General features: G+C 46.5%; 1 protein-coding gene and 1 long non-coding RNA gene across 2 annotated transcripts in view; one reads left to right on the top strand and one right to left on the bottom strand.

Annotated features, from left to right (window-relative positions):
* ADPRS (ADP-ribosylserine hydrolase) overlaps positions 1-6,391 on the top strand; it is a 20,962-nt gene extending 14,571 nt beyond the window's left edge. The window contains exons 5-7 of the mRNA XM_068269081.1: positions 9-118; positions 4,698-4,798; positions 5,729-6,391. Of these exons, the coding sequence (XP_068125182.1) occupies positions 9-118; positions 4,698-4,798; positions 5,729-6,027 (510 nt within the window). The 3' untranslated portion in view covers positions 6,028-6,391. The remainder of the gene's footprint in view (positions 1-8; positions 119-4,697; positions 4,799-5,728) is intronic.
* LOC137546523 (uncharacterized) overlaps positions 7-26,158 on the bottom strand; it is a 43,024-nt gene continuing 16,872 nt past the window's right edge. The window contains exon 4 of the long non-coding RNA XR_011026276.1: positions 7-336. This is a non-coding gene — a long non-coding RNA (uncharacterized lncRNA). The remainder of the gene's footprint in view (positions 337-26,158) is intronic.

Genomic DNA, 26,158 nt, shown 5'->3' with positions numbered 1-26,158 from the left:
CACTGGCAGTGCACTATGCTCTGCAGGGAGAGCACAGTCCTGATTCTTTCCTTCAGAACCTCCTGGGTCACATGACTGTTATAGAAGATGACCATAAATCCATAAACGATGCAGTGGAGTAAGTAGGTTTTTGCTTTCTTCTGAATGCTAGCTCTTGCTTGCGGTGTTTGAGGAATAGCAGATTATCTTCTCTACACCCAACCTGAAGGTTACTTGATTATTGTTGTGTTTTCTTAGAGACCATGACTTCCAGGTAGAATCTGTAAGGACTACACTCCAGAAAAGGCTTTCATAACCAGGGTTCCCTGGAACCCCAGGTTTCCTTGGCATTTCCCCCTATCGTGGGGAAAGAATAATAGAGCACATTATAATAGCGGGTACTGTAAAAAGAAGCACTAAATTGGAGGTCAGAATAAGCATGAGCACAGTAATAAAAAGCACTAGGATAAGGTGTGACAATCTTGCCCCGCTATCCCGTCTAAACGGTGTTAAAAGACCGGTTTCTGGATCGCCAGAAGGTAGTAACGTGACAGAGCGTGCCAATCCGGTCTAATCTGCTCCCGTTATCATTGGGGAATAGTCACATCTCATGGCTTGAAATACAGTGAACAGACTGACACTAAGGATTGGTCGCAACGCTGCTGACAATGTAATGTGACAACCGCTCACCAATCCCGTATTACTAGGCCACGGTTGCCATGCAGGTCTCATGCACTAGAGACTTCAGGTGGCATATTCACTGTGTGCACAGTAAACGGTTATGATTAGTTGAAGGTGTCCATACATGTACAATCCCGATTGTATGTACAGTCGTTAAACTAAAAATATCGTTTTTGCGCTGGAAATCGGGTAATTTCACTGCCACCACTCTTTCATTTTGGAGGAAAGAAACTCCTGCTAGCTATTCCTAGAAGGAAGAAACGGTAATTTGCAAACCTAACTAGCAAATCATCAGTTTATAAGAACAAAATAAAACAATGCGGTAGTATGACTCTTCGGAGGGCAGATTCTTTGTAGCAACAATCAGATGACCAGAACAGGCACAAGACTGAACGATAAAATCATACATACTACATACAGTATACTTTAACCAACAGATTGGGTTGATAGAAATGAGTAGAGATGAAAAGGAAATTGAATGTCTTAATATACAGTTCAAAATACCGTTATTAGTAGTCCATGCGGCAATCAAAAGTCTTTGGAGAAAAGTCCAAGATGGCCGATTGCCATGCAGCCAGAGGCCTTTGTCAGAAGCAGTTTGCCAGTGTCCAGCTGGCTTATCGGGATGGTATTTAACAAAGCTGAAAGTATAGGACACAGAGCTTCTGAACTCTTTTAAGCTATACCACTCACTTTAACAAGGAGGAGTGAGGGTGGGGATCACACACCTCTTGGAACCTGAGATGAGCTAGCCCCTTTTCATGGAGACAGAAAATATACCTAAAATATATGTACTCTATCTCCAAAACCGTACAGGTTATGTTAAATCTAATAACATTTTTAGGTCTATCAGAATTTATCAAGAACAGTGATATCAAACATGAGGGGTGGGACTCCTGTATTAATAAAGGGTTACTTTGAACCTGTCTTACTCCAGTTTTGGAAGTCCGATTGGTCAGGAAACCTCTCAGAACTAGTGCCACGTAAAGTCCAACATACTCTGCGAATTTGAAAGACCTGGTGGCTTTGCAACACCGGAAATATTGTAAAACTGTGCCTGTTATTAAATATAGTTTTGAAGGTTGGTGTCAGACTCCTGCTGGGTTGGTTCCTACATTCTAGAGAAGAATGCGTTTTATGAGCTTTTGTCATCTTTATCTGTGATGGATGGGCCTGTAAGCCCTCTAGGGTGTCCCATGTGGCCAGGAGAACAGCTCTTCACACGTGGGTGAGAGGTTCTGTAATTAAACGCTGTCAAGTGCTTGCTAGCAGCCAGGGAGTAGGGGAAAAAAAAGTTTATTTAAAAGAAATGTCATTTTTGCTATTTGTAATGAAATTTGCCTTTGTGACTCAAATGGTGCATATGCGGTTTTCTCGGAAACCGCGCGGGCGTCACATAAGGAGAAAGTATAATGAGTGGCAGTGTAATGGGTAGTGAAGTAAACACCCTCACCTACTTTTAAAGACCTTTCCTCCTGAAATATAAATGCAGAGGTTCCTCGAGATCAAAAAAGAGTTTGCAAGGGTTTCTTGAGAGCAAAAAGGCATTTGCAGGGTTCCTCCAGAGTAAAAAGGTTGAGAAAGGCTGCTCCGGAACATGTCATCTTTCCAAAGAGCTCTGCTGTTGGGGCCATTTCTGCTGTTAATTAGTAGAGAACCCTAATTACTATGCAATGTATGGTATATTCTTGGATAATCAAGAGATCCCTGGTTGATTAGCAAGATTGGCTTTCCTGTTTGGTGAAACCCTAGTAATGGGTGCACATTTTTCACATACATGATGTTTATCCTTTCGAATTAGCGATAGCAACCCATCAGGATTCTTAGCACACCCTCAGCACTGCCCACCTAAGGAAGCTCTGTCCACACAGATTTCCTCACCATGCATTTTCCTGCTTCAACACTTAGTTATACATAATATTTTGATCACTGTTTTCTCAGTTTTTTATTTATTTCTGTGTTTTGGTACTGTATCTATAAAGCATGTTGACATAATATGATTTAGGTCTATTTCATTTTGTTTTCTGAAAGTCAGTGTAGAGGGGAAAACAAATAGATTCTTACCTATGGACAGGGAAGGCTCTGGATCCCATAGAGCCTTCCCTGTCTTCTCTTGCTCTACTTGACCTACTGTAGCTATTAATGTTAACACTCAGCCCCACCTTAAGGGAAACCTGAGACTATTGATTAAAAAAGTTTTTTATACATACGTGGGGCTGCCTTCAGCCTGATCAGTCCCTCCCCATCCTCCTCCGTTGCCTGCAGCCTCCGAAATCCGGCCCGGTAACTACAGGAGTCGGGGGGGCTTATTGCGCATGCATGGCCGGGACACACGCACTCCCTCATCGCACTCCCGTCGCCAGGAGAGTTCTGCGTCTGCGCAGTACTACTGCTCGGGCAGAACGCTCCCAGCCGCTGGAGCGAGACGGGGGCATGCTTGGCTGCACTGCGCCTGCTCTGACTGGCCTCTACTCGACAATTTACCGGGCCGGATTGCGGGGGCTGCAGGCGGTGGAAGAACGCAACAAGTGAGTGATCTGCGCGGAGGGGGCTGGAAGAAACCCCAGGTATGTATACAACTTTTTTTTTCCTTCGTCTCCGGTTCATTTTAGTTAAATAAACATCACATTAATAATCAAAAGTGGCAAATTAATAATAATGAGTAATTACAATTTATGAAAATAATTATTTGATTCAATATTAATAGTTAAATTATTAATAAACGATCAATTCATTAAATTTTACAAGAACTGGTGAAGGCTAAAGCAGAACTTTTCATTGTGCGCATCCTGTGTGGAAGCCACTGGTTTCAGAATGTCACTAGCCCTGTGAAATGTTTAGGTTCAGCTCCTGCAGATTCTGGTTTATGTGAAACATTTTAGATCACATCTTTTCTACACCCCCCAATGTTTTTTTTTTTTTTCTCTCTCAACAAGAACCGTAATTTAGCAGGATCTGAACTGGAAGTTTGCATGGGGTTAATCAGACTTAAGCTGTCGGTTAAGTGTTAGTTTCTAAATCTAATTAGCTTTGTGCAAAGTTATGGATCACCCAAACTTAGGCGGAATGACTGTTCCATATGAACCAGAATGGCTTACATAGCTACTCAACCATCATTTATACTTCTTCACTCCATGCCATTTCTCCTAACCTTGTCTACCCCTCCTACCTCTCACTAGCTTGTGCACTTATCCCCACACTACCTCCCTAACCATTACCACCATCCTACCTGTGTTGTGTCCAACAGGCATGTTAAAAAAAAAAAAACAGCTGGTTGCAGTCACAGCTTCTCCTCTTGTTACAACTCTTTTCTGTTCAATGTTTACTGCTTTGTAAATTTAGATAGGGGCAAGTAGAAATAGTATGTTGAATGTATTATTAAAGTGGATCCGAGATTAACTTTTGTACTTTGCATAATTGTGTTCCTTACATATAGGTTATAGGGCATTCCTCAAGCCAAATTCTTTTTTTTTTTTTTTTTAATACTCTAATTCCCTATAAACTAAACAAGCCTCGCTCACAGCTTCTCCAAAACGCCAAGGCACTCAGACCCCTGTAGCAAGGGCTAATGGGAGCTCAGTCTGGGCAGGAGGAGGAGGAGGTTACTAGCCACTGCATTCAGAGGCAGAGGGGTGGGGGGAGTGAATTTTTCACAGGCTGAGGGGTGGAGATGCAGTTACAGATTACCTGTGTAATGATGACAAACAGAACGTGGCCGCTCTCATTGTATCACAGGGATAAATCATCTTAAACTGTTGAAGCTGTATGCAGCCAGATTTGCTATGTAAACTATCTAAACTTTATATAAGATATATATATATATATATATATATATATATATATATATATATGACAAGTTACTTGTTATAGTTAGTTTATCATCTCGGATCCGCTTTAAAGGCGTATTTGACTTTGCATTTTTTTTCCAGGAAAGCCATTATAACAATTTCCATTTTGACATATTACAGCATTGATACCTTACGACTGACTTGCTATGCAGAGCTTTGACTTTGTTTTTTAATGATTTCTCCCTATAGATTGGAACTGGGTGAGTTTCCTTACTGCAAGAAACTAAGAAAGATTAAAGAATTTTTAGAGAAAGGCAATGTTTCCCAGGAAGATGTGGTGGAACATCTGGGTAAGTTGTACATTTGAATATATCCTAAAACAAGAAGGCGATGGATTTCACCTATTTTAAAGCTCAAGTCAGACAACAAAGAAAACTATTTAATTCCTATCCCTTTTATTCATGCCTGACAGTTTAATATACAAATTAAAGCAAACCTGAAGTGGGGAGGGGTGAAAAGTTAAATAATTACTGTACCTCAGTAATTGGAAGCCTGTGGTTGGTCCAGAGGCTTTGTAGTTCCTCACAGAGCCCACAGGGTCCCTCTTCTTCTGACAATGCTCCTGGCTATGGACTACTAGCACATCCAGTCTGGGCATGCACAAGTAAGGGCCGCTTATGTCTGGAATGAAACCACTCGTACATGGCCAGAGGAAACCTATACAACAGATTTTATCCAATAGATGTAGAGGGAGTCTGGCTGGAACGGTAGGACGTAGGAGGATTGGTGAAACCTCTGGATCATCTACAGGTTTTTCATTACTGAAGCAGGTTTCTAAGTTTTTTTTTTTTTTGTTTAACTCACTTCAGGTTTCCTTTTATCCTCAGCTGTGTTTATATTTTAAATGTCCTGAGAGATTATTATTATAATAGAGAATGATTACTCGGGTGAGTCAGGTGAGATATATTACTAAATGCATTTTGCCTTTGGTTATAAAAGACCTATGAACCACGAGGAATCTGGTTTGGGGGCTGAGACTCTTTGTGGGTTGGAAAGTTTGTTCCAGTATTGCCTCTTGTTAAAGGTAATGGCTTTCTTTCACATTGCCATGCATACTTACATAGTACAGTTAGAGCGTGCAACGTCCAGTAAAATTCAGTGGACAGGTTTGTTTCTTGGCTATAAGAGCTGATGTTTACTTACCAGCACTTTTAAAATAGAAACCAAATGCTCATGCCACAGATGCTGATAATGTATTTGTTGTTTATTGTATTCTCAAGGCAATGGAATTGCTGCTTTTGAATCGGTTCCTACTGCTATCTATGCCTTTTTACGTTGCCTGGAACCAGTGGAAGAGCTTCCAACAGAATTCAATAGCTTGCAGCGCACTCTGGCTTACTGCTTCATGCTGGGGGGAGACACAGACACAATTGCTACAATGGCTGGAGCCATTGCAGGTGCTTATCATGGAGATGCACAAGTACCTCTTACGTGGAAAATCCGATCTGAAGGCTATGAAGATGCAGAAAAGTGGGCCGATGAATTGTACCAGCTGTACAACTCCCGCATTCCTTCCTGAATTAAATGACTTACTACTGCCTTGTATAGTGCTGGAATGAATGGACTTGGGGGCCAAGACTGAAGACTACTTTCTGATGTTATAGGGATAGTCTGTGTTGGCAGACATGAGTTTTAAGACCTACTCTGAGATCTTACCACATGCATTTCTTGATTGATTAAGATGCAAATGACACAAAAGTGAACTATTCATCAAGAGATGTTGGCTGCATAGCATGGACTAGGCTTGCCCTTGTGAAGGCATTTTTTTTACCAAATGTTTTCTTTCATGGCTTAGTATGCTTGATTGATCCAAAACAGTGTTTAAGACCACAGTGGTGTTTATCACATTTTTGATCTTAATAAATGAGTGTTTTTTTCCAAAATTGTGATGTGTAATATTGTTTTTACTTTGAAGAGTGATTTGAATACTTTGACAAGGGTTATAAATCTTATGGACTGTTAATAGCCAGTTACTAGCAATGCTTTGGCTGCCCCTTCATAAGCAACATGTGCACCAAGGCGAAGATATATGAGCACTGTTACATTTTAATAGGTTTCAGAGAAAAAAAATGCAGCACTTGTTCCAAATCATACAAAGGTGGGTCCCAGTCCAGTCTAAATAGTGTTACCTGCCAGATTACACCTTGTTCTACTTTCATGGAAATACGCCATCTCAGCAGGAATAGCTGAAAAATCCCCCCATTCCTGGAACGCTGTATCTGTTACCTTTTAAAGCACTTGCTGCTTAGGTGGCCAGCTATAAAAGAGTATGGGTACACTGCAAAGTGTGTGGAGTGAAAAAGGCTTTCCTTTTGCTGGGTGAATTGGCATTTGGCACAAGAATTTTCCCTTCTGTCTTTATAATCATAATATTTTATATTTATACAAGCTCCACTACCATGATTTTCTGAATTCTACTACTGTTTATAGTTGCAGGAATCACAAGAGGCCACTGCATGGCACTATATCAACATCGAATTCTCCTAGCTAGAACACCAGAACTGTTAGAGTATGCATACTGTAAGTAATAAAAGTATATAGTATGTGGTTAATATATAGCCAAGAATCCATCCCCAGGTAATTTCTTGCCAGCTAGCAAGAGGATCTCTTACAAACAGATATTTCCATTATTATGTATACATTACTTACAGAAGCATGTATTTTGTTTATAGTAGAGGCAGGCATCACAGACCTCCAGGCAGCAGGGAAAATGGGGACTCTTTATGAAGCTGCACCCTTTGGTTGTGCTTGCCCCCACCCCTGCTGGTTATATTCCTGAATCAGCAGCTGCCATTTTTACTTCATTAACCAATGTTTGTCTGTTTTTTGGCCTTCTAAATTCTCTGTAATTATTTCAGGAAACAGCATTTTTGTATATCGGATGATTTTTTTTTTGCAGTTTAATAACCGTACCCACGCTGCAGTTACTTTGTTTATAAAATGACATTCCTTCAGTTTAGCTCTATATACATTGTAAGGATTAATGGCACACATTCCAGCTCACTTACACTTTTTTTTTTCATAATGAAACAACCACCTTCACTGCGTTCTCTAGAACACACACTATCAGATGTGTCATTTTCCTGCCAATCCCTGGGTTGAAAAAGAGTACAACACACACAAGCAATAGAACACAGCAGTACATGCATCCAGCTACATTTAAAGTGGTCAGCAGGTGCTTGTCAGCCAATCAGGATGCACTATCATACACCCTTTACCTGCCATACCACATCTAGCAGCCATTAGCATTCAGGTGGGAGGCTTCAGTTGGACGCCATCGCAAGATTGCGTCGCTAGCAGGACCGCCCGGTGCAGGCATCCCTCCCACAGGGGTCCCTCCCTAACCGCTCACCTGTCCGTCATGTCCCAGAGCTGAAAGAAAATCCTGGGTTGAAAAAGAGTAACACGGATTCCCACCCTGTGCTGCCCATGACTCCACTAGCAAGACTGGGATTTTCTAGGCATGCGTAATCTAGAGAGTACAGATTCCATGCTTGCAAAGATATGCAATTTAGGCTTACAAGTTAGTTTTGGGAAGTCATAGGTGGAAACTAATACAAATCATTTTAAAGGTACCCTGAGCAGAGGCATAAATTGAAAACTTGGACTTAGCTGGAGCTCCAGATCCCCATAGCCTGCAAGGTCTTCCGGCATCCTCTTGGTCCCTTCTGTGGTTCCTCTGGAGGCTCTGGTAATCCCGCGGCCCAAGCGTCCTGCGCATGAGTGGTTCAGTCTTTAAAGAACTACACATGCGCAGGGTGCTTATGGCGACCAGCATGACATGACGTCTGTGTGCACGGGCTGCACATGCACGACTTCCCAGAGCCGCCAGCGGGACCATGGAAGGGAACCAGAGGATGCCCATCACGTGACATGCATTGGGAGACAAAGGAATGCAGCATAGAGTGTGCGGCTTTGAGGAAGAACAGAGGAGACCTAATGCAGGGCTGGAGCAGGTAAATATAGAATTGCTTCACTGCTCTTCCCTGTGGAAGGGGGAGGAGGAGCCGTGCACTCATATCCCCCTTCCCACAGTCGCTATAGTATACTGTGTATATGCCATTTAATTTGAGACTGTTCAATAAAGATTATCTTAACAATTTGCCCCATGACTTAGGCTATGTTCCGTGTTGAAGATCTGTTTCAGTTTCAGAGGTGTATACTTTATAAATTTGCTGATGTGCTTCCAAAAAGGGACCAGATGCATGTGTTCTCAATAAAGGTGTGAAAGTGTCCTCCCTCCGGTAGATTACATCTCTAGTGTAGTCTAGGAACAGATGGGAGTATTTTATATAAAATAGTTGGTGTTTGATAGTAAAAGAATAAAATCTTATGTTGATTCCCTTTTGCTGTTGGTGCAAATTGAACTCTTGGCGGGCAACTTGAAGTCTGGTGCCAATATCTTATTTCCTTTCTAAGCAAACCGTCCTATTTCTCCATATACACTGCATTGCCAAAAGTATTAGGAAGCCTGCCTTTAGAAATACATGAACTTTAATGACCTCTCACTTTAACCCATAGGCTTTAATATGGAGTTGGCCCACCCTTTGCAGCTAACAGTTTCAGCTCTTCTGGGAAGGCTTTCCACAAAGTTTAGGAGTGGGCTTATGGGAATTTTTGACCATTCTGTAAGACGAGCATTTGAGAGGTCATGCACTGATGTTGGACAAGAAAGCTTGAAACCTCTGAGTCTCTGGTCTTATTCATGCAAAATGTGTTCTATCGGGATCAGGTCTGGGCTGTGTGAAAGCCAGTCAAGTTCCTCCTCATCAAACTCACTCATTCATGTCTTTATGACCTTGCTTTGAGTCCTGGTTTACAGCTGTTATGCTCGCTGGTCCTGGTGTCCAGCGCCGGCCTCTCAGAATGCTGTTCCCGGAAATCTCCCAGGACGGCGTGGACATCCTCCCCTCACGGTGGCATGGGCGGGCCGGACTACAGCACTGGCACAAAGGTATTTAAACCTTGGCCAATCGCTGCTCAGTGCTGTTTCATCTTTAGCAGCTACAGCGTGTTCCACACCATCTATGACTCTGGTCATCCTCTCCTGCTAGGCCAGTCCACGCCTGTCAATTTATTTCTGTCAGTCCAGTCCTGTCAGTTCACTCCTGTCAGTCTGCTCAGTTTAGTCCAACCAGTCCTGTTTTGTCAGTCCAGTCCTGTCAGTTCACTGTCAGTCCAGCCCTAATAGTTCAGTCCTATCAGTTCAGTCCGATCCAATCAGTCCTGTTACCAGTCAGTCCTGTCATCTGCCAGTCCAGTCGGTCCAGCCTTCAGTCAGTATGTCACATCAGTCTGGTCTTTTTCTTTAGTCCACCAGGATTCCCTTATTGCATGGTCCACCCCTCCTGTTCTTCTCACTACTGGTGGGGCAGCCCTAAGAGTCATGTTCTGGTGGGCACCAGGTAACAAAGTAGTCTGTCGCATGCTAGGGGTGACGGCCCATTATCCCTTGTGGGGTGCGCTGGTGAAGATCCATGCTCACTTAGACCCCACTCGTTGGGGGTGGCCGCACCAATCACTGTTGCTGAGATCAACAGGTCCTTGACAACAGCCATGTTGGAAAAGGAAGGGGGCATCACCAGTCTGTTCCTACAAAGTGAGGAGAATAGGATTGCCCAAAATGTCTTGGTATCCTAAAGCATTCAGTGCTCCTTGCACTGGAACTAAGGAGCCAAGCCCATTCTTTGAAAAACAACTCCCCCCCCCCCCCAAAAAAAAAAAAAACTTCAGTCAGGCCTATTAGTGTGTAGCTGCCTCTATGAACTCCATGTCCTGGACTTCAGCTGCTGCATATACAGCCCCATCCACTGTCTCCCTTCACTCAGCTTAGTGTTGCTCGGATACCTCATTATCCTATTCGAGTTTGGTCGAATTCGGATAGTAAACTATCCGAATTCACTTGAAGTTTGATATTCGAGTTAATCGAATATCCGATTCGACCTCGGATATCCGACGTCACTATCCGATTCTGTATTCGAGTAAAATATTCGAGCTGGCCTTAAATAGCTTTTAAAACTTGTATTGGAGGTCAATGATGCATGAAACCACCTTTTTTATGAAGAAGAACATCAAGTGATTATGTGGTGATGTAGTAGTTATAAAAAAGTTATCAAGAATAGTAAATTAACTTCATGAAAAGTGTTGGCATGAGAAGGTGTGTCCAAAATGGTTGTTGGAAGTCTTCATTTACGTCGTCTTCATCTTTTTCTTCTATATCTTCTTCTTCTTCTATATCTTCTTCTTCTATATCTTCTTCTTCTTCTATACCTTCTTCTTCTTCTTCTAGATCTTCTTCTATATCTTCTTCTTCTCCTCCTCCTCCTCCTCCTCCTGCTCCTGCTCCTCCTCTCCCCCAGGAGGCAGCTATTGTTGAGCGTAATAGTTGGTGGCGCATGGGCAGCAGCACCTTGTAATGTGTTCCCTGGCAGTGGAGAGGAGACACAGACAGCAGGAGGAAATATAACAGCAGGCAGCGTGAGGAGGATAAGTGTGTGGCAGACTGGCATTTGGCAGCAGGCAGGAGGGCAGGCAGCGAGACATAGTAAGCCCTGGGTCCTAGCGGTGGTTCTAGGGCCGTAAATGAACAGCATGAGGTTCCAGACAGCGGTCGTGAAGCCCACATTGTGTCCAATACACAATTGGGACAGCACAGTTTTCAACCCGGACACCTGTAAATTAATTACAATTTTTTTTTTCAAAATAATGCAGCTATTGTTGAGCATAATAGCTGGTGGCGCATAGGCAGCAGCACCTTGTAATGTGTTCCCTGGCAGTGGAGAGGAGACACAGACAGCAGGAGGAAATATAACAGCAGGCAGCGTGAGGAGGATAAGTGTGTGGCAGACTGGCATTTGGCAGCAGGCAGGAGGGCAGGCAGCGAGACATAGTAGGCCCTGGGTCCTAGCGGTGGTTCCAGGGCCGTAAATGAACAGCATGAGGTTCCAGACAGCGGTCGTGAAGCCCACATTGTGTCCAATACACAATTGGGACAGCACAGTTTTCAACCCGGACACCTGTAAATTAATTACAATTTTTTTTTTCAAAATAATGCAGCTATTGTTGAGCGTAATAGCTGGTGGCGCATGGGCAGCAGCACCTTGTAATGTGTTCCCTGACAGTGGAGAGGAGTCACAGACAGCAGGAGGAAATATAACAGCAGGCAGCGTGAGGAGGATAAGTGTGTGGCAGACTGGCATTTGGCAGCAGGCAGGAGGGCAGGCAGCGAGACATAGTAGGCCCTGGGTCCTAGCGGTGGTTCCAGGGCCATAAATGAACAGCATGAGGTTCCAGCCAGCGGTCGTGAAGCCCACATTGTGTCCAATACACAATTGGGACAGCACAGTTTTCAACCCGGACAGCTCTAAATTAATTACAATTTTTTTTTTCTTCAAAATAATGCAGCTATTGTTGAGCGTAAAAGCTGGTGGCGCATGGGCAGCAGCACCTTGTAATGTGTTCCCTGGCAGTGGAGAGGAGACACAGACAGCAGGAGGAAATATAACAGCAGGCAGCGTGAGGAGGATAAGTGTGGCAGACTGGCATTTGGCAGCAGGCAGGAGGGCAGGCAGCGAGACATAGTAAGCCCTGGGTCCTAGCGGTGGTTCTAGGGCCGTAAATGAACAGCATGAGGTTCCAGACAGCGGTCGTGAAGCCCACATTGTGTCCAATACACAATTGGGACAGCACAGTTTTCAACCCGGACACCTGTAAATTAATTACAATTTTTTTTTCTTCAAAATAATGCAGCTATTGGTGAGCGTAATAGCTGGTGGCGCATGGGCAGCAGCACCTTGTAATGTGTTCCCTGGCAGTGGAGAGGAGACACAGACAGCAGGAGGAAATATAACAGCAGGCAGCGTGAGGAGGATAAGTGTGTGGCAGGCTGGCATTTGGCAGCAGGCAGGAGGGCAGGCAGCGAGACATAGTAAGCCCTGGGTCCTAGCGGTGGTTCTAGGGCCGTAAATGAACAGCATGAGGTTCCAGACAGCGGTCGTGAAGCCCACATTGTGTCCAATACACAATTGGGACAGTACAGTTTTCAACCCGGACACCTCTAAATTAATTACAATTTATTTTTTTCTTCAAAATAATGCAGCTATTGTTGAGCGTAAAAGCTGGTGGCGCATGGGCAGCAGCACCTTGTAATGTGTTCCCTGGCAGTGGAGAGGAGACACAGACAGCAGGAGGAAATATAACAGCAGGCAGCGTGAGGAGGATAAGTGTGGCAGACTGGCATTTGGCAGCAGGCAGGAGGGCAGGCAGCGAGACATAGTAGGCCCTGGGTCCTAGCGGTGGTTTCAGGGTTCGTAAATGAACAGCATGAGGTTCCAGACAGCGGTCGTGAAGCCCACATTGTGTCCAATACACAATTGGGACAGCACAGTTTTCAACCCGGACACCTCTAAATTAATTACAATTTTTTTTTTTCCAAAATAATGCAGCTATTGTTGAGCGTAATAGCTGGTGGCGCATGGGCAGCAGCACCTTGTAATGTGTTCCCTAGCAGTGGAGACACACAGACAGCAGGAAGAAATACAGCAGCAGCAGCAGGTGAAATGTGTGTGTGCGCCACTTCATGTCCCCCTCTCGCCGACAACAGGGGCCAGGAATTCGCCTTCCACCCAAGCCTGGTTCATTTTGAGAAACGTCAGTCTGTCCAGACTGAGACAGACGAGATCGCTTCTCAGTGACGACTCCACCGGCTGCACTGAAGCAACGCTCTGACAGTACGCTGGAAGGGGGGCAGGAGAGCACTTCCAGGGCGTACTGCGCAAGCTCGCTCCAGATCGGCAGGTGCTTGACCCAATACTCCATGGGATCAACAGGGGCCACGCTGTCAAGTCCGCTGAAGGACCCCATGTAGTCAGCCACCATGTGAGTCAAGCGCTGTCTGTGACTGGAGGAAAAGGATGCTGCTGCAGGCACCTCCTCTCCAGTCCCTGGCAGCTCTACACTCATGTAGAGCTCGTTGGTCATTGACAGCAGGTCTGTGGTGCGTGTGCGCTTGATGCTGGTGGATGCAGGCACCTGCTGCTGCCTCTGTGCTGGCTGGACAGTGGGGGTGGATGGCTCAGGGAAGGCTTCCTGCAAGCGCTCAACAAGGGACAGCTACAAATCCCTCATTTGTTGCGCACAGTCTCCTCCTGCAGGCAGGAACTGGCTGAGCTTTCCCTTCAGACGTGGGTCCAGCATCATGCAGATCCAGATGTCCTCCCTCTTTTTCATCTGGATGACCCTTGGGTCCTTGCGCAGGCACCTCAGCATGTGCGCTGCCATTGGGAAGAGTCTGGCCACGTCTGCTGGCACATCATCGGCAGCCCCAGAGCCGACAGTGCTGTCCTCCTCTTCCTCTGCCCCCTCCACCTCATCCTCTCCCCACCCCCGCACCAGTCCAGCTGCGCTCTGCTGCTCCCCCTCATCAGCAGCAAGGTCAGGGACCTCCACCAACTCCAAGCCCTCCTCCTCAGAGGTGGCCTGTGAAGCTGCCTGCAGCTCCTGCTGGTCCAAGGCTGCTGCTCCCTCTTCCAGCAGTGCATACAGGGCCCTGTGCAGCACACACACCAAGGGGACCCACTCGCACACCATTGCATGGTCCCTGCTCACCATGTTGGTGGCCTGCAGGAAGGGTGCCAGGACTGAGCACACCTGCTGAATGTGCCCCCAGTCCTCCGTGGAGATTATGGACGGGAGGTTGGTGGCGGCACGCCCAGTTGCAGTGAGGGAGGCAACTGTTGCTCGTGCAACGTACTGGCTGACAGCCTGCCTCTGTTCAACCCGACGCTCCAACATCGCCAGGGTGGAGTTCCAGCGAGTTGGAACATTGAGCATGAGCCGGTGCTGTGGCAGGTGCAGCTCCTTCTGCACCTCTTCCAGGCTCGCCATGGCTGCAGGCGAATGCCGGAAAATGACGCACAACCTTCCTTGCCGCCTCAAGGAGTCGGTCCATCCCCTGGTAGGTCCGCAGGAACTTTTGGACTACCAGGTTTAGGACGTGCGCCAGGCAGGGGATGTGGGTCAGGTCTCCCTTGTTGATGGCAGCAACAAGGTTTGCCCCATTGTCGGACACCACCTCTCAGACTCTGAGGCCTCTGGGGGTCAGCCAATTCCTCTCCTGCTCTCGGAGTTTGGCCAGGACGTGGTTCGCCGTCAGTTTGGTCTTCCCCAGGCTGACCAATTCCAGCAGCGCTTGGCAGTGGCGGGGCTTCACGCTGCTGCTGAGGCGGGGGGTTTGGGCTGGTGTGCCGGAGGATGGAAGCGGATCAGAGGAACCTGCTGCTGTTCCGCTGACCCTCCATGGTGGCACCACCCACTGCGTTGTTGGTGCTGCTGCTCTGACAGTGCCCGATGCTGCTCCCCCCTCCTCACCCCCTTCCACCAAGCTGACCCAATGCGCGGTGAAGGACAGATAGCGGCCTGTCCCAAACCGGCTGCTCCACGAGTCCATGGTGACGTGGACCCGTTGACCCACCGTGTGATCCAGCCCTCTCCCGACATTGGCCATCACATAGCGGTGAAGTGCAGGGATGGCCGTGCGTGCAAAATAATGTCGGCTGGGGATTGGCCAATCGGGGGCTGCACACATCAGGAGCGCACGCATGTCACTCCCCTCCTGCACAAGGGAATAAGGCAGGAGTTGGGAGCACATGGCCCGTGCCAGCAAGCCGTTCAGCTGAGGCACGCGACGGCTGCTGGGAGGCAGAACCCTGACCACCCCCTGGAAGGTGTCGCTGAGCAGGGTCTGGCGACGCCTTTTGCTGGCACGGGAATCAGTGGAGGGAGCAGAGGAGGCCACTGAGGACTGGCTGCCAGAACAGGCCTCAGTGTCGGCGGCAGGAGTTGCAGAGGGAGGAGGAGCAGTGCGTTGCTGACGCACTAATGCTGGTGCTGCTGGAGGAGGTGGAGGAGGGCGGGTGGCTGCTGCCGACGGCTTCGCAGTGCCACTGCCAGCTTCCTTCAACTTCATGAACTCCTCATGCTCATGAAAGTGTTTCCCTGCAAGATGGTTGACCAGAGAGGTGGTGCCAAACGCAGAGGGCTCCTTCCCTCTGCTGAGCTGCTGGCGGCACTGGTTGCAGGTGGCATACTTGCACTCCACATATGGCAGGGTGAAAAAATTTCATATTGGGGAGGTGAAGTTGCCCCTTCGGCTGGAAGGTGCTGCTGCCGCTGGTCTCCCTGTGGTGGTTGGGGGCGGGGGGTTCTTGGTGCGGCTGGTGGTGGCACTAGCAGAACTCGTCTCCGGATCAGCACGCTGTGTGGCCTGCATACCACGCCCACTTGTGATCCTGCCCATGCCTGCGATGCTGATCCTTCTAGCAAGGCCCACAGACGCATCCTCCTCCTCAGAGCTGATGACATCCCCACTCCCAGGACCTGCCACCCAGTCTCTGTCCTTCACCCTGTCATCATCATCCTCCCCCTCCGCAAACATGTCCTGCTGGGATCCCCCAAACTCCCCTTCTGCATGCATGGGCGGATGGACAGTCACCACTGTCTGACTGTCCAAAGCATCATCCCCCAAAGTGCCCATCAGCATTCCTTCCTCCTCCAATTCTGCCGCAACAGCACTCCATAGCCCCGCTGTGCTTGGGGATAACAAGAAGGTGCTGCTGAGTGACAGGGTGCTGGTGTTGCCCGCTGGGGCAGGAGAACTGCACTCCTCCTCCTCCCCCCCAGACAGTGCTGGGCGGCTGCTGCTGCTCTTGCGAACAGGAGTGGTGGCGGGGGTGGAGGACTCGGTTCCAGAGCTAATGGTGGCCTGCTTATCCACCATCAGTTCCACCACAGCGTCTGCGTCCTTCTCCTCAATAGGACGGCTACGACCTGGTGGTGGGAGGAACATCTGCGCCACACGCTGCTGCTGCTGCTGCTGTGTCTCTGCAGCGTGACTCCCAGCTGTTGGGCGGCCAAGGCGTCCACGGCCAGTGGCTAATGGCGGAATAGCCACTGGTGCAGACGCAGAACTGCGCATGGTGGTGGTGGCGCGGCTGCCACGCCCACGACCTCCTCTCTTGGCGATGCCCTTGCTGCCCCTGCCCAACCTGCGGCTGCCAGTGCCAGACATCGTATATTTTTAATATTATACAAATGAAAAAAAAAACTTATGTATGTAAAGGTGGGTGGGACAAGTGGGGTACTTTAATGGGGTGGGACTGGTGATGGTGGGTGTGTGAGGTGACGGACAGGTGTACTCTACAGCAGAGATCGGTGTAGCGCTAACGAGAGAGTGCGCACTGCACACACAAAGACCCTAGCTGACGCTGACTGACGGTGTCCCTATACACAGACTACAGTACAGTACAAGTCAGCAAGTCAGCAAATACACAATAGAAGTAATAGAAAAAAATAGGATGGGTGTAGCACTAACGAGAGGGTGCGGACAGCACAGACGTGCACTGCGCACACAAAGACCCTAGCTGACGCTGACTGACGGTGTCCCTATACACAGACTACAGTACAATTCAGCGAATACACAATAGAAGTAATACATAAACAATAGGACGGGTGTAGCACTAATGAGAGGGTGCGGACAGCGCAGATGTGCACTGCGCACACAAAGACCCTAGGTAGCGCGGTGACGGTCCCTATACACAGACTAGAGTACAGTACACTACAGTACTACTAACTAAACAATAGAAGAATCTAGCTAAATAATAGAACAGGTGTGACTAGATTACAGAGAGCAGATACAGCAGGACAGGTATAGCAGTAAAGCTGGGCCTTGCTAACTACAAAATAGTACAATAATCTATTTAACACAGAAGTAGTAGTACAGGAGTAGAGTAGGACAGGTGAGAGCACAGGTAAGGTAGAGACTAGAGCACAGAGCAGGGCAGGCTGCCTTGCCTAGGGCCTAGCTGCTGGCTGCAGCAGCACCAGTGACAGACTGTCTCCCTCCCTAGTCCCTAGTAATCACACAAACTAAACTGCCTAAAATACAATCTATCTACAATACAAAGCCATACAGTTCAATATCAAGTGTTGGAGTGTAAAAACGCTAGGTTTAGAACAATAGCAATGCACTTGCACACAGACAAAAAGCACTGGAGCAGTTCTCTCAGTACATTCAGTCAGCAAGTCGCAAGCAGGACGAGTGAGGCAAGATGGCGTCCGCTATTTATAGAGGGGGGCTTGGCCAGGCTCCCCCTCTGTGATTGGCTGCAGTCAGAGGGCTGGGAGCCCTCTGATTCGCTTGTGGGGACTCGAGGTGACGTCTGTCGTGACGCTATCCGAGCTCGGATAGCTAGGATATCTCTGGATAGCTGCTTGCTATCCGAGTGCGCTCGGATAGCACAGCCCGGATAGCTAATACTATTCGAGCTCGGTATTCGAGCTCGAATAGTGAAAAAAGAGCTAGGATATCCGAGTATCTCGGATATCCTAGCTCTGATGAGCACCACTGACACAGCTTATGCTGCATACACACTTGAGATAAAAGTCTTTGGAAAAGGCAAGATCACAGACCAATTTTACCCCATTCCATGTAGTATGAGAGCCATACTCTACACAGTCTATTCTATGGAGCTGCACTCCCCATCAGATAAAATCTTTGCAAGATGCTGCACACAAAGATGCCCGTACACATTCAAAAGATCATTATCTGCAAAAGATCTGTTCCTGCAAATGATCCGTTCCTGCAAAATGCATTCATAGTCTATTATATCTGCAGATCATCATACACACCTTGTTTAACAGACTTCATCTGCATATCTGGCAATCATCTGCAGATCTGAAAATCCATCCTCGTGGATCTGATCTGCAGATGATTGCCTGTTAAACAAGGTGTGTATGATGATCTGCAGATCTCATAGACTATGAATGCATTTTGCAGGAATGGATCTTTTGCAGGAAGAGATCTTTTGCAGATAATGATCTTTTCCAAAGACTTTTATCTCAAGTGTGTATGTAGCATAACACACGTTCCCACTTCCGCTACTTCTGTATCCAAGCTCCGCCCTGATTTTATACACCTATGGTCATAGAAGTGATTCAGAGTTCTGAATTCAGTGATTTGGAGGGGCATCCCAAAACTTTTGACAATATAATTTATTTATGTTTAGGAAACCGCAACAAATCATTTGTAAAGCGCTTATCTCCCATAGAACTCAAAGTGCATAAGCTTGTTTCAGATCCATATATAGTTGCAGATTGTGATGTGTTACAGGGGAAAAACTTGTGTAATCATAAATGGTAGACTAAACAGGTGACTGTTCAATTTTGATTGAAAGAGACACTGAAGCAAAAAAAAATATATGATATAATGAATTGGTTGTGTACTATGAATAATTACTAGAAGATTAGCAGCAAAGAAAATATTCTCATATTTTTATTTTCAGGTATATAGTGTTTACATTGCATCACTCTATAATATGTGCAGATTACACAACACTCAGCATTCAAAATGAGTCTTTCAGAGCAGTCTGTGAAGTATTGAACTTTCCTCTAGCAGAGAAAAAGTAAACAGTTCAATTACAGTTGAGATAATAAAAGTCAGATAACAGCCCTCTCCACGACTAAGTTATGCTGGGAATACACGTTTCGGTTTTGCCTTCGTTTTAGCCTTCGTTTCGATTGTGCCCTTTGTCCTTTTCGTTCCCGAAATAATCGAACGTACGGTTAATATCACCACCCACGGTTTCGTTTTTTTTTCCGATTCTGATGGTTTCGTTTTTCCAATAATCGAAGGCTGCAAAGAAACGAAACGAAAATCCCTTTTTACAGGGACAGACTAACATAAACGAACATATAATCAATCTGAACAGCCATCAAGCCTACCAATGGCTCGATTAGATGGATAAAGAGAGATAATATCAAACATGTTCGATCACTAGTCGTTCGTTTTGGGGTCTATTAATCGAAACTATAATGAGATTATGACTATTTTCACATACGTTTTCAACACTCGATTCGTTTACTGAACGAATCGAAGGCAAAAACGAAGGCAAAAACGAAACGTGTATTCCCAGCATAAGTCGGAGAGCTTAATAGCTTTTTTGCATAGAGCTGAGAGGAGAACTGATGTGTGCATGTTTCCCTATGGCTCAGTAACTAACTTGAAGTCCGACCATTGCGTGAGGTTGTTTTTACATACATTAGAAGTCTCTATGTAGGTTTTAGGTGGTGTATATTTAATGACAGACCATAAAGATGAGACTTTGTCTGTGAAGAAGAGGGCAAATTTCACACATACAATGCACCCGGAAAGTATTCACAGCTCATCACTTTTTCCACATAATGTAATGGTTTGAAGCACATGATATGTAAGGGAGCAATTGAGTCAAAGGTAGATGATACATTGCAGTTATATTTAAGTACCATGTAAGAGCTCAGTGGGGAGGGATACCAGTAATCTATATATATTATAGAATTATATGATTTGTAACTAAGATAGGAGCTGGTGACTTTTCAGTTTGGACCTTGTTATGTGCTTTTATAGTAGTACACTGTGCACTGTGTGCAACCGTTTTTCTTCTAGAGTCAGGTCATATGCCAGAACACTACTTTTAATAGCATGCAGGCCATATGAAGCTACGGTACCAGGCACCAATCGCCCGAGACTTTCCCTTGAAGTGCTGGTATTCCTGACAGAAGGTTAACTTGAAAAAAATACACTTGCCCATTGTACGGTGGCAAAACTCAAGTCTACATTCCTTATTATTGCATTATTTGAAAGCCTGTGGCTAAGTTTATTAATTCCCTTTACCAAGGCATTTGTGTTGGGCTACCTGTTCCTGTGGTGCTGGGAAAAAATTGATTGTCAGGTTTGCTGTCATTAATTTTGTATGGAATGGTGTGAGAAACCTAGCACTGCAAGGTAAATGTACTGTACATTGTTATACTGACACCCGTTATGTACTATTCACCCTAAGGATCCTTGGGTCCATGTGGCAATGTGAGCATTGTAAGTGAATAATCCATATTGTGCTTGTGCCATCTGCATAGTAGACCCACCACTAGGTGTGTGCAGTCAGCACATGGTCAGTGCCATGTGACTTGTTTACAGTGCTGGTGTTATTAAATGAGATGCTGTGGAGCCAACTACATAATGGCACATCCCAGAAAGAGAGTGCCCTCTACATTATTTAAGCACATGTGGGGGTCTTGGATATCTACTTCACTTTGAATGTTCAGCTACCCCATACACAGTTGTTCAATTTAAAACAAAAGTTTGCTTTCCTAAAACAGAAATAATTTGCGATAATTCAGGTTGGAGTGAGCTTGAGATGTCTCCCAGAGCACCACTGCTGAATATATGCAAATTAACCATTGTACCCTTAGAAGCTAAACACACCTCCACTGTTGGTGGTCTTGCCCGTGCATGGCAAACGTCTGGGATATGAGCTTTTCCCTGGCATCAGAAGTATTGGGCCTAGAAATCCGGCCAAACCCCTGGTCAGCTCTTTTCCATAAACCCCTTCCCCAACTCAGCAAACCCCAAAACAAATGGCTAAGCCAAGTATGCAACGCAACTAAAACCCTTTTAGCTAAAAGCTGGAAGACACTTCCCCCTTCTAAACCCGAACTGATTAACAAAATCCAGTCGATCTATATAATGGAGAAAATAACCTCCACTATTAGAGAAACTACCCCATTATTTGATAAGATTTGGGATCCTTGGGAAACTTGGCTCTCCTCTCGGCCCTGACCTCCCCTATCTCACTTTACTTATCTTAAAATACTACGGTGAACCCCAACCCACCGGCCCGGGTGGAACCCCACTTGACGCTAGTTTTTTTCCCTCCCCTCCCCCCCTCCCCCTCATTGGTCCGCTCGGTTTAATGCGGCCCTAACCACCCTGTTAAAGTTACATTGCTATGTTCTTTGTATTAACTATGGATAAGGTGTCTGAATATAATGCTGTAATACTATTGATACAATGTATAGCACCAACTGCCTTTTCCCAGGTTTTCTGGGCCATTGTTTGTACTTGTTATATCTAAAACCAAATAAAACCAATTTGAAAAAAAAAGAAGCTAAACACACCTCCAGAACCGCTGGAATGCAATGATGTGTCAGCTTGTTAATTTGTACAGAGCCATAATAATCCAACATGCATACAGACTGTTTCGGATTGTTTGATCCTCATCAGTGCATGGCATGGATTAATTTGGCTCTATGGAGTAGGGCTTGTAAATCCGAGAGGTACAGTGGCACTCTGCTTTTCAACTGGCTCTGAGTTTTATTAAGATTTAAAATAGACAGACATAATGGGAGATTGCTGTCTGTAACAAGTGCTAAGTATTCTATAAGTTGCTAACTGCATGGTTTCACAGATTCATTGTGAGAATGAAGCAAGCCATCCTACTGAAACACAGTGGCCTAGCATGCTTCTAAGTACTCCCACATTGCCCTCAGATAACCTCTGCCCAAATGTGTTTGCAGACAAAACCCTGCCTACTCCCTCCCTCATTGTTCACTTCTCTGTGGCTGCACACACTACTCTACTGAAAAACATTTTCCATAGGAAAGCAGGATGCTGTTAAAGAGAACCTGTACTGAGTAAAATTATTTAAAACACATGAGGTAACTTCAAATGAACATTACATAGTTACCTTGCCATCAGTTCCTCTTAGAAGCTCACCATTTTCTTCTTACAGTGATCCCTTCCAGTTCTGACAACATTTTGTCAGAACTGAAATATATCAGTTGCTGTCAGTTACAGCTGAGAGGAGAACTGATGTGTGCATGTTTCCCTATGGCTCAAGTGGGCGATGTTACAGTTTAACAGTGTGCTGACCAGGAAGCTGTTATGGGGTAATAGCCATTTTCAAAATGGAGGACGGAGAATTCCCTTGATCACAGGGGACAAACAGGACGCAGGAAAGGAAAAATAGATTGAGGAGTAGACTACACAGGAGGTAAGTATGACTTGTGTATGTTTATTTTTACTTTTATTTTCAGTTCAGGTTTTCTTTAAGTAAAGATTTTTTCTACAACTGAATTGGAGAAATTGTATTGCTTATGATTTAAAGACCTACTGCATTATGAACACGAGCAAATAGCAGTTTAGTTATTTTTCTTATACTGAGAAAGCCCTTTAATCTGTTACTCTTATTTAATTCTCATTTTTAAATCACAAAAGTAACAACAATATCCTTGATGGCTATAAATCTGGATATGTCATGTTGAACTGTGTAAAATTCAGCTGAAGTTTTCAAAGTGTTTGAGAAGTTTAACCACTACAGTCAGATGCTTTTACTGTTGAAATAGCATGAAGGAAATTCTCCATTCTCCAGCCTTGGTCTAGGCAGGTGAGATGTCCCGGGTATATAACTGGAGGTGAGGTGTGAAAAGCTTTCTCCGTACTCCATAGCCATCTTTTCAGTCCCAGTATTATATGTTAGTAAGCAGAGTTACAACAGAGTAACCAAGCAGCTCAGGGTGACCCAAACTACTAGGAATGTATAGGGGGATAAAAGGAACCAAAAAGCCCTCTGTCAGGATCGGTGTCAGCTAGTGTTGGGCGAACAGTGTTCGCCACTGTTCGGGTTCTGCAGAACATCACCCTGTTCGGGTGATGTTCGAGTTCGACCGAACACCTGATGGTGTTCGGCCAAACCGTTCGGCCATATGGCCGAACTAAGAGCGCATGGCCGAACGTTCCCCGAACGTTCGGCTAGCGCTGTGATTGGCCGAACGGGTCACGTGGTTCGGGTAAATAAATACCCGATCCACGTAATTTCTCCGCCATTTGTCTGTCAGTTTAGCTTTGGGTAGGCAGGCAGGGTAGTTCTCTCTCCAGCCAGGCTGGCCAGGGTCCCCCCAGTCATTGTGTCGCTGCTGAGAACAGTAGTACACCGCTCACTTACACTATATAGCATTGTGTTTACTGCCACTCTGTGTACACCGCTCACCCACCACTGTATAGCTTTGTGTTTACTGCCACTCTGTGTCTCTGCTGGGAACAGTAGTACACCGCTCACCCGCCACTGTATAGCATTGTGCTCTGTGTCGCTGCTGGGAACAGTAGTACACCGCTCACCCACCACTGTATAGCATTGTGCTCTGTGTCGCTGCTGAGAATAGTAGTACACCGCTCACCCACCTCTGTATAGCATTGTGCTCTGTGTCGCTGCTGGGAATAGTAGTACACCGCTCACCCACCACTGTATAGCATTGTGCTCTGTGTCGCTGCTGGGAACAGTAGTACACCGCTCACCCACCACTGTATAGCATTGTGCTCTGTGTCGCTGCTGGGAATAGTGGTATACCGCTCACCCACCACTGTATAGCATTGTGCTCTGTGTCGCTGCTGGGAATAGTAGTACACCGCTCACCCACCACTGTATAGCATTGTGCTCTGTGTTGCTGCTGGGAATAGTAGTACACCGCTCACCCACCACTGTATAGCATTGTGCTCTGTGTCGCTGCTGGGAACAGTAGTACACCGCTCACCCACCACTGTATAGCATTGTGCTCTGTGTCGCTGCTGGGAATACTAGTACACCGCTCACCCACCACTGTATAGCATTGTGCTCTGTGTCGCTGCTGGGAAAGTTAGTACACCGCTCACCCACCACTGTATAGCATTGTGCTCTGTGTCGCTGCTGGGAATAGTAGTACACCGCTCACCCACCACTGTATAGCATTGTGCTCTGTGTCGCTGCTGGGAATAGTAGTACACCGCTCACCCACCACTGTATAGCATTGTGCTCTGTGTCGCTGCTGGGAACAGTAGTACACCGCTCACCCACCACTGTATAGCATTGTGCTCTGTGTCGCTGCTGGGAATAGTAGTACACCGCTCACCCACCACTGTATAGCATTGTGCTCTGTGTCGCTGCTGGGAACAGTAGTACACCGCTCACCCACCTCTGTATAGCATTGTGCTCTGTGTCGCTGCTGGGAATAGTAGTACACCGCTCACCCACCACTGTATAGCATTGTGCTCTGTGTCGCTGCTGGGAACAGTAGTACACCGCTCACCCATTACTGTATAGCATTGTGCTCTGTGTCGCTGCTGGGAACAGTAGTACACCGCTCACCCACCACTGTATAGCATTGTGCTCTGTGTCGCTGCTGGGAATAGTAGTACACCGCTCACCCACCACTGTATAGCATTGTGCTCTGTGTCGCTGCTGGGAATAGTAGTACACCGCTCACCCACCACTGTATAGCATTGTGCTCTGTGTCGCTGCTGAGAATAGTAGTACACCGCTCACCCACCACTGTATAGCATTGTGCTCTGGGTCGCTGCTGGGAATAGTAGTACACCGCTCACCCACCACTGTATAGCATTGTGCTCTGTGTCGCTGCTGGGAATAGTAGTACACCGCTCACCCACCACTGTATAGCATTGTGCTCTGTGTCGCTGCTGGGAATAGTAGTACACCGCTCACCCACCACTATATAGCATTTCTGTACTGCCACTGTACTGCTGCCAGTCAGCGTGTACTTTAAGGATAAGTGAAATGAAGAAGAAATCCTGTGAAAGAGGGAGGGGCAAGGGAAGAGGTGTTTACCCTGACGGTTCACGTACAGGCCACAGTGGAGCACCGAAGAAAACCCACTCAATACCGCCCATGTTGTCCAGGAAATTAACCCTCACAAATCCAAAAGAACAGGACCAGATAATTAATTGGATGACCTCTCAAGCTTCCAGCAGTGGGTTAAGCAGCACCAGCACATCACGCACGAGGTCCGAGTCCTCAGCCAGTTACCAGGAACCAGTGGGCACAAAGCTGACACAACCGGCAGTGACACCACGCACACAACTGCCAAATAACCAGTCCGAAGAATTTCCTCAGGACACAATGGGGTATTCGCAGGAGCTATTCCCAGCCCAACAAACCTTTCAAAGGTCAATGGAACAGCCAGAAATGTTGTGCCCGGATTCACAACCATTTACTGTGGGAAATGCACCGCGCACTGAAATGCAAGGCGAGTCCGAGGACTTTGAAACCCAAATCCCAGAGCAAGTTGGGCAGGAGCGGTTTCAATTGCAGGAGGTCGGCTGAGAAGATCTGGAAGACGACGTTGGAGTGAGCTGCGCAGAGGTTGTTCTGGGGAGCTCTACTCCACGGCGGCGGCCCACAATCACATATGACGAGTTTGAGGAGATGGAAGAGGAGGGTTTGGACAATGTGGACACAGACCCAGATTTTGTATGTGAAGGAGAACATCGCCGTCGTAGCAGCACAGATGAGTCTGTTGAAGAACCCACTGCTGCACGAGTTCGCCTTGTGCCACAAGGTAGGCGGCGCGAAATTTCAGGCACCACAAGCGTGGAAGTTCAAGTGAGACGCAAAAGAGGCGCAAACAGAAATCGCCAGCAAGGCAGGTGCTCCAAAGTCTGGCCTTTCTTTGAAGACTGCAGTGAGGATGGTACCATGGTGATTTGCAAGGTGTGCAAGACCCGCCTGAGCAGGGGGAAAAATATTAACAACCTCTCCACCACCAGCATGACCCGCCACATGGTATCCAAACATCCCACTCTGTGGGCAAATGCGGCAGGACAGTGTACCAGCAACACTGCCTCCCTTGGGGTCACCAGACTCACCACCAGACCCTCCTCAGCAGCAGCAGTAGCCAAGCCATTGCGTGGTTCACAACAACATTCACAAACATCACGCTGTCACTTTCCGGAATAGTGCTCTTGAGGTCTCCCAGTCTTCATCAAACACAACAACCAACAGCCCTTCAGTGTG

The sequence above is a fragment of the Hyperolius riggenbachi genome, chromosome 2 (assembly GCF_040937935.1).
Source record: "Hyperolius riggenbachi isolate aHypRig1 chromosome 2, aHypRig1.pri, whole genome shotgun sequence".
NCBI lineage: Eukaryota > Metazoa > Chordata > Amphibia > Anura > Hyperoliidae > Hyperolius > Hyperolius riggenbachi.
The sequence above is the reverse complement of the archived record's forward strand: the minus strand, read 5'-3'. Positions and strand labels throughout refer to the sequence as shown.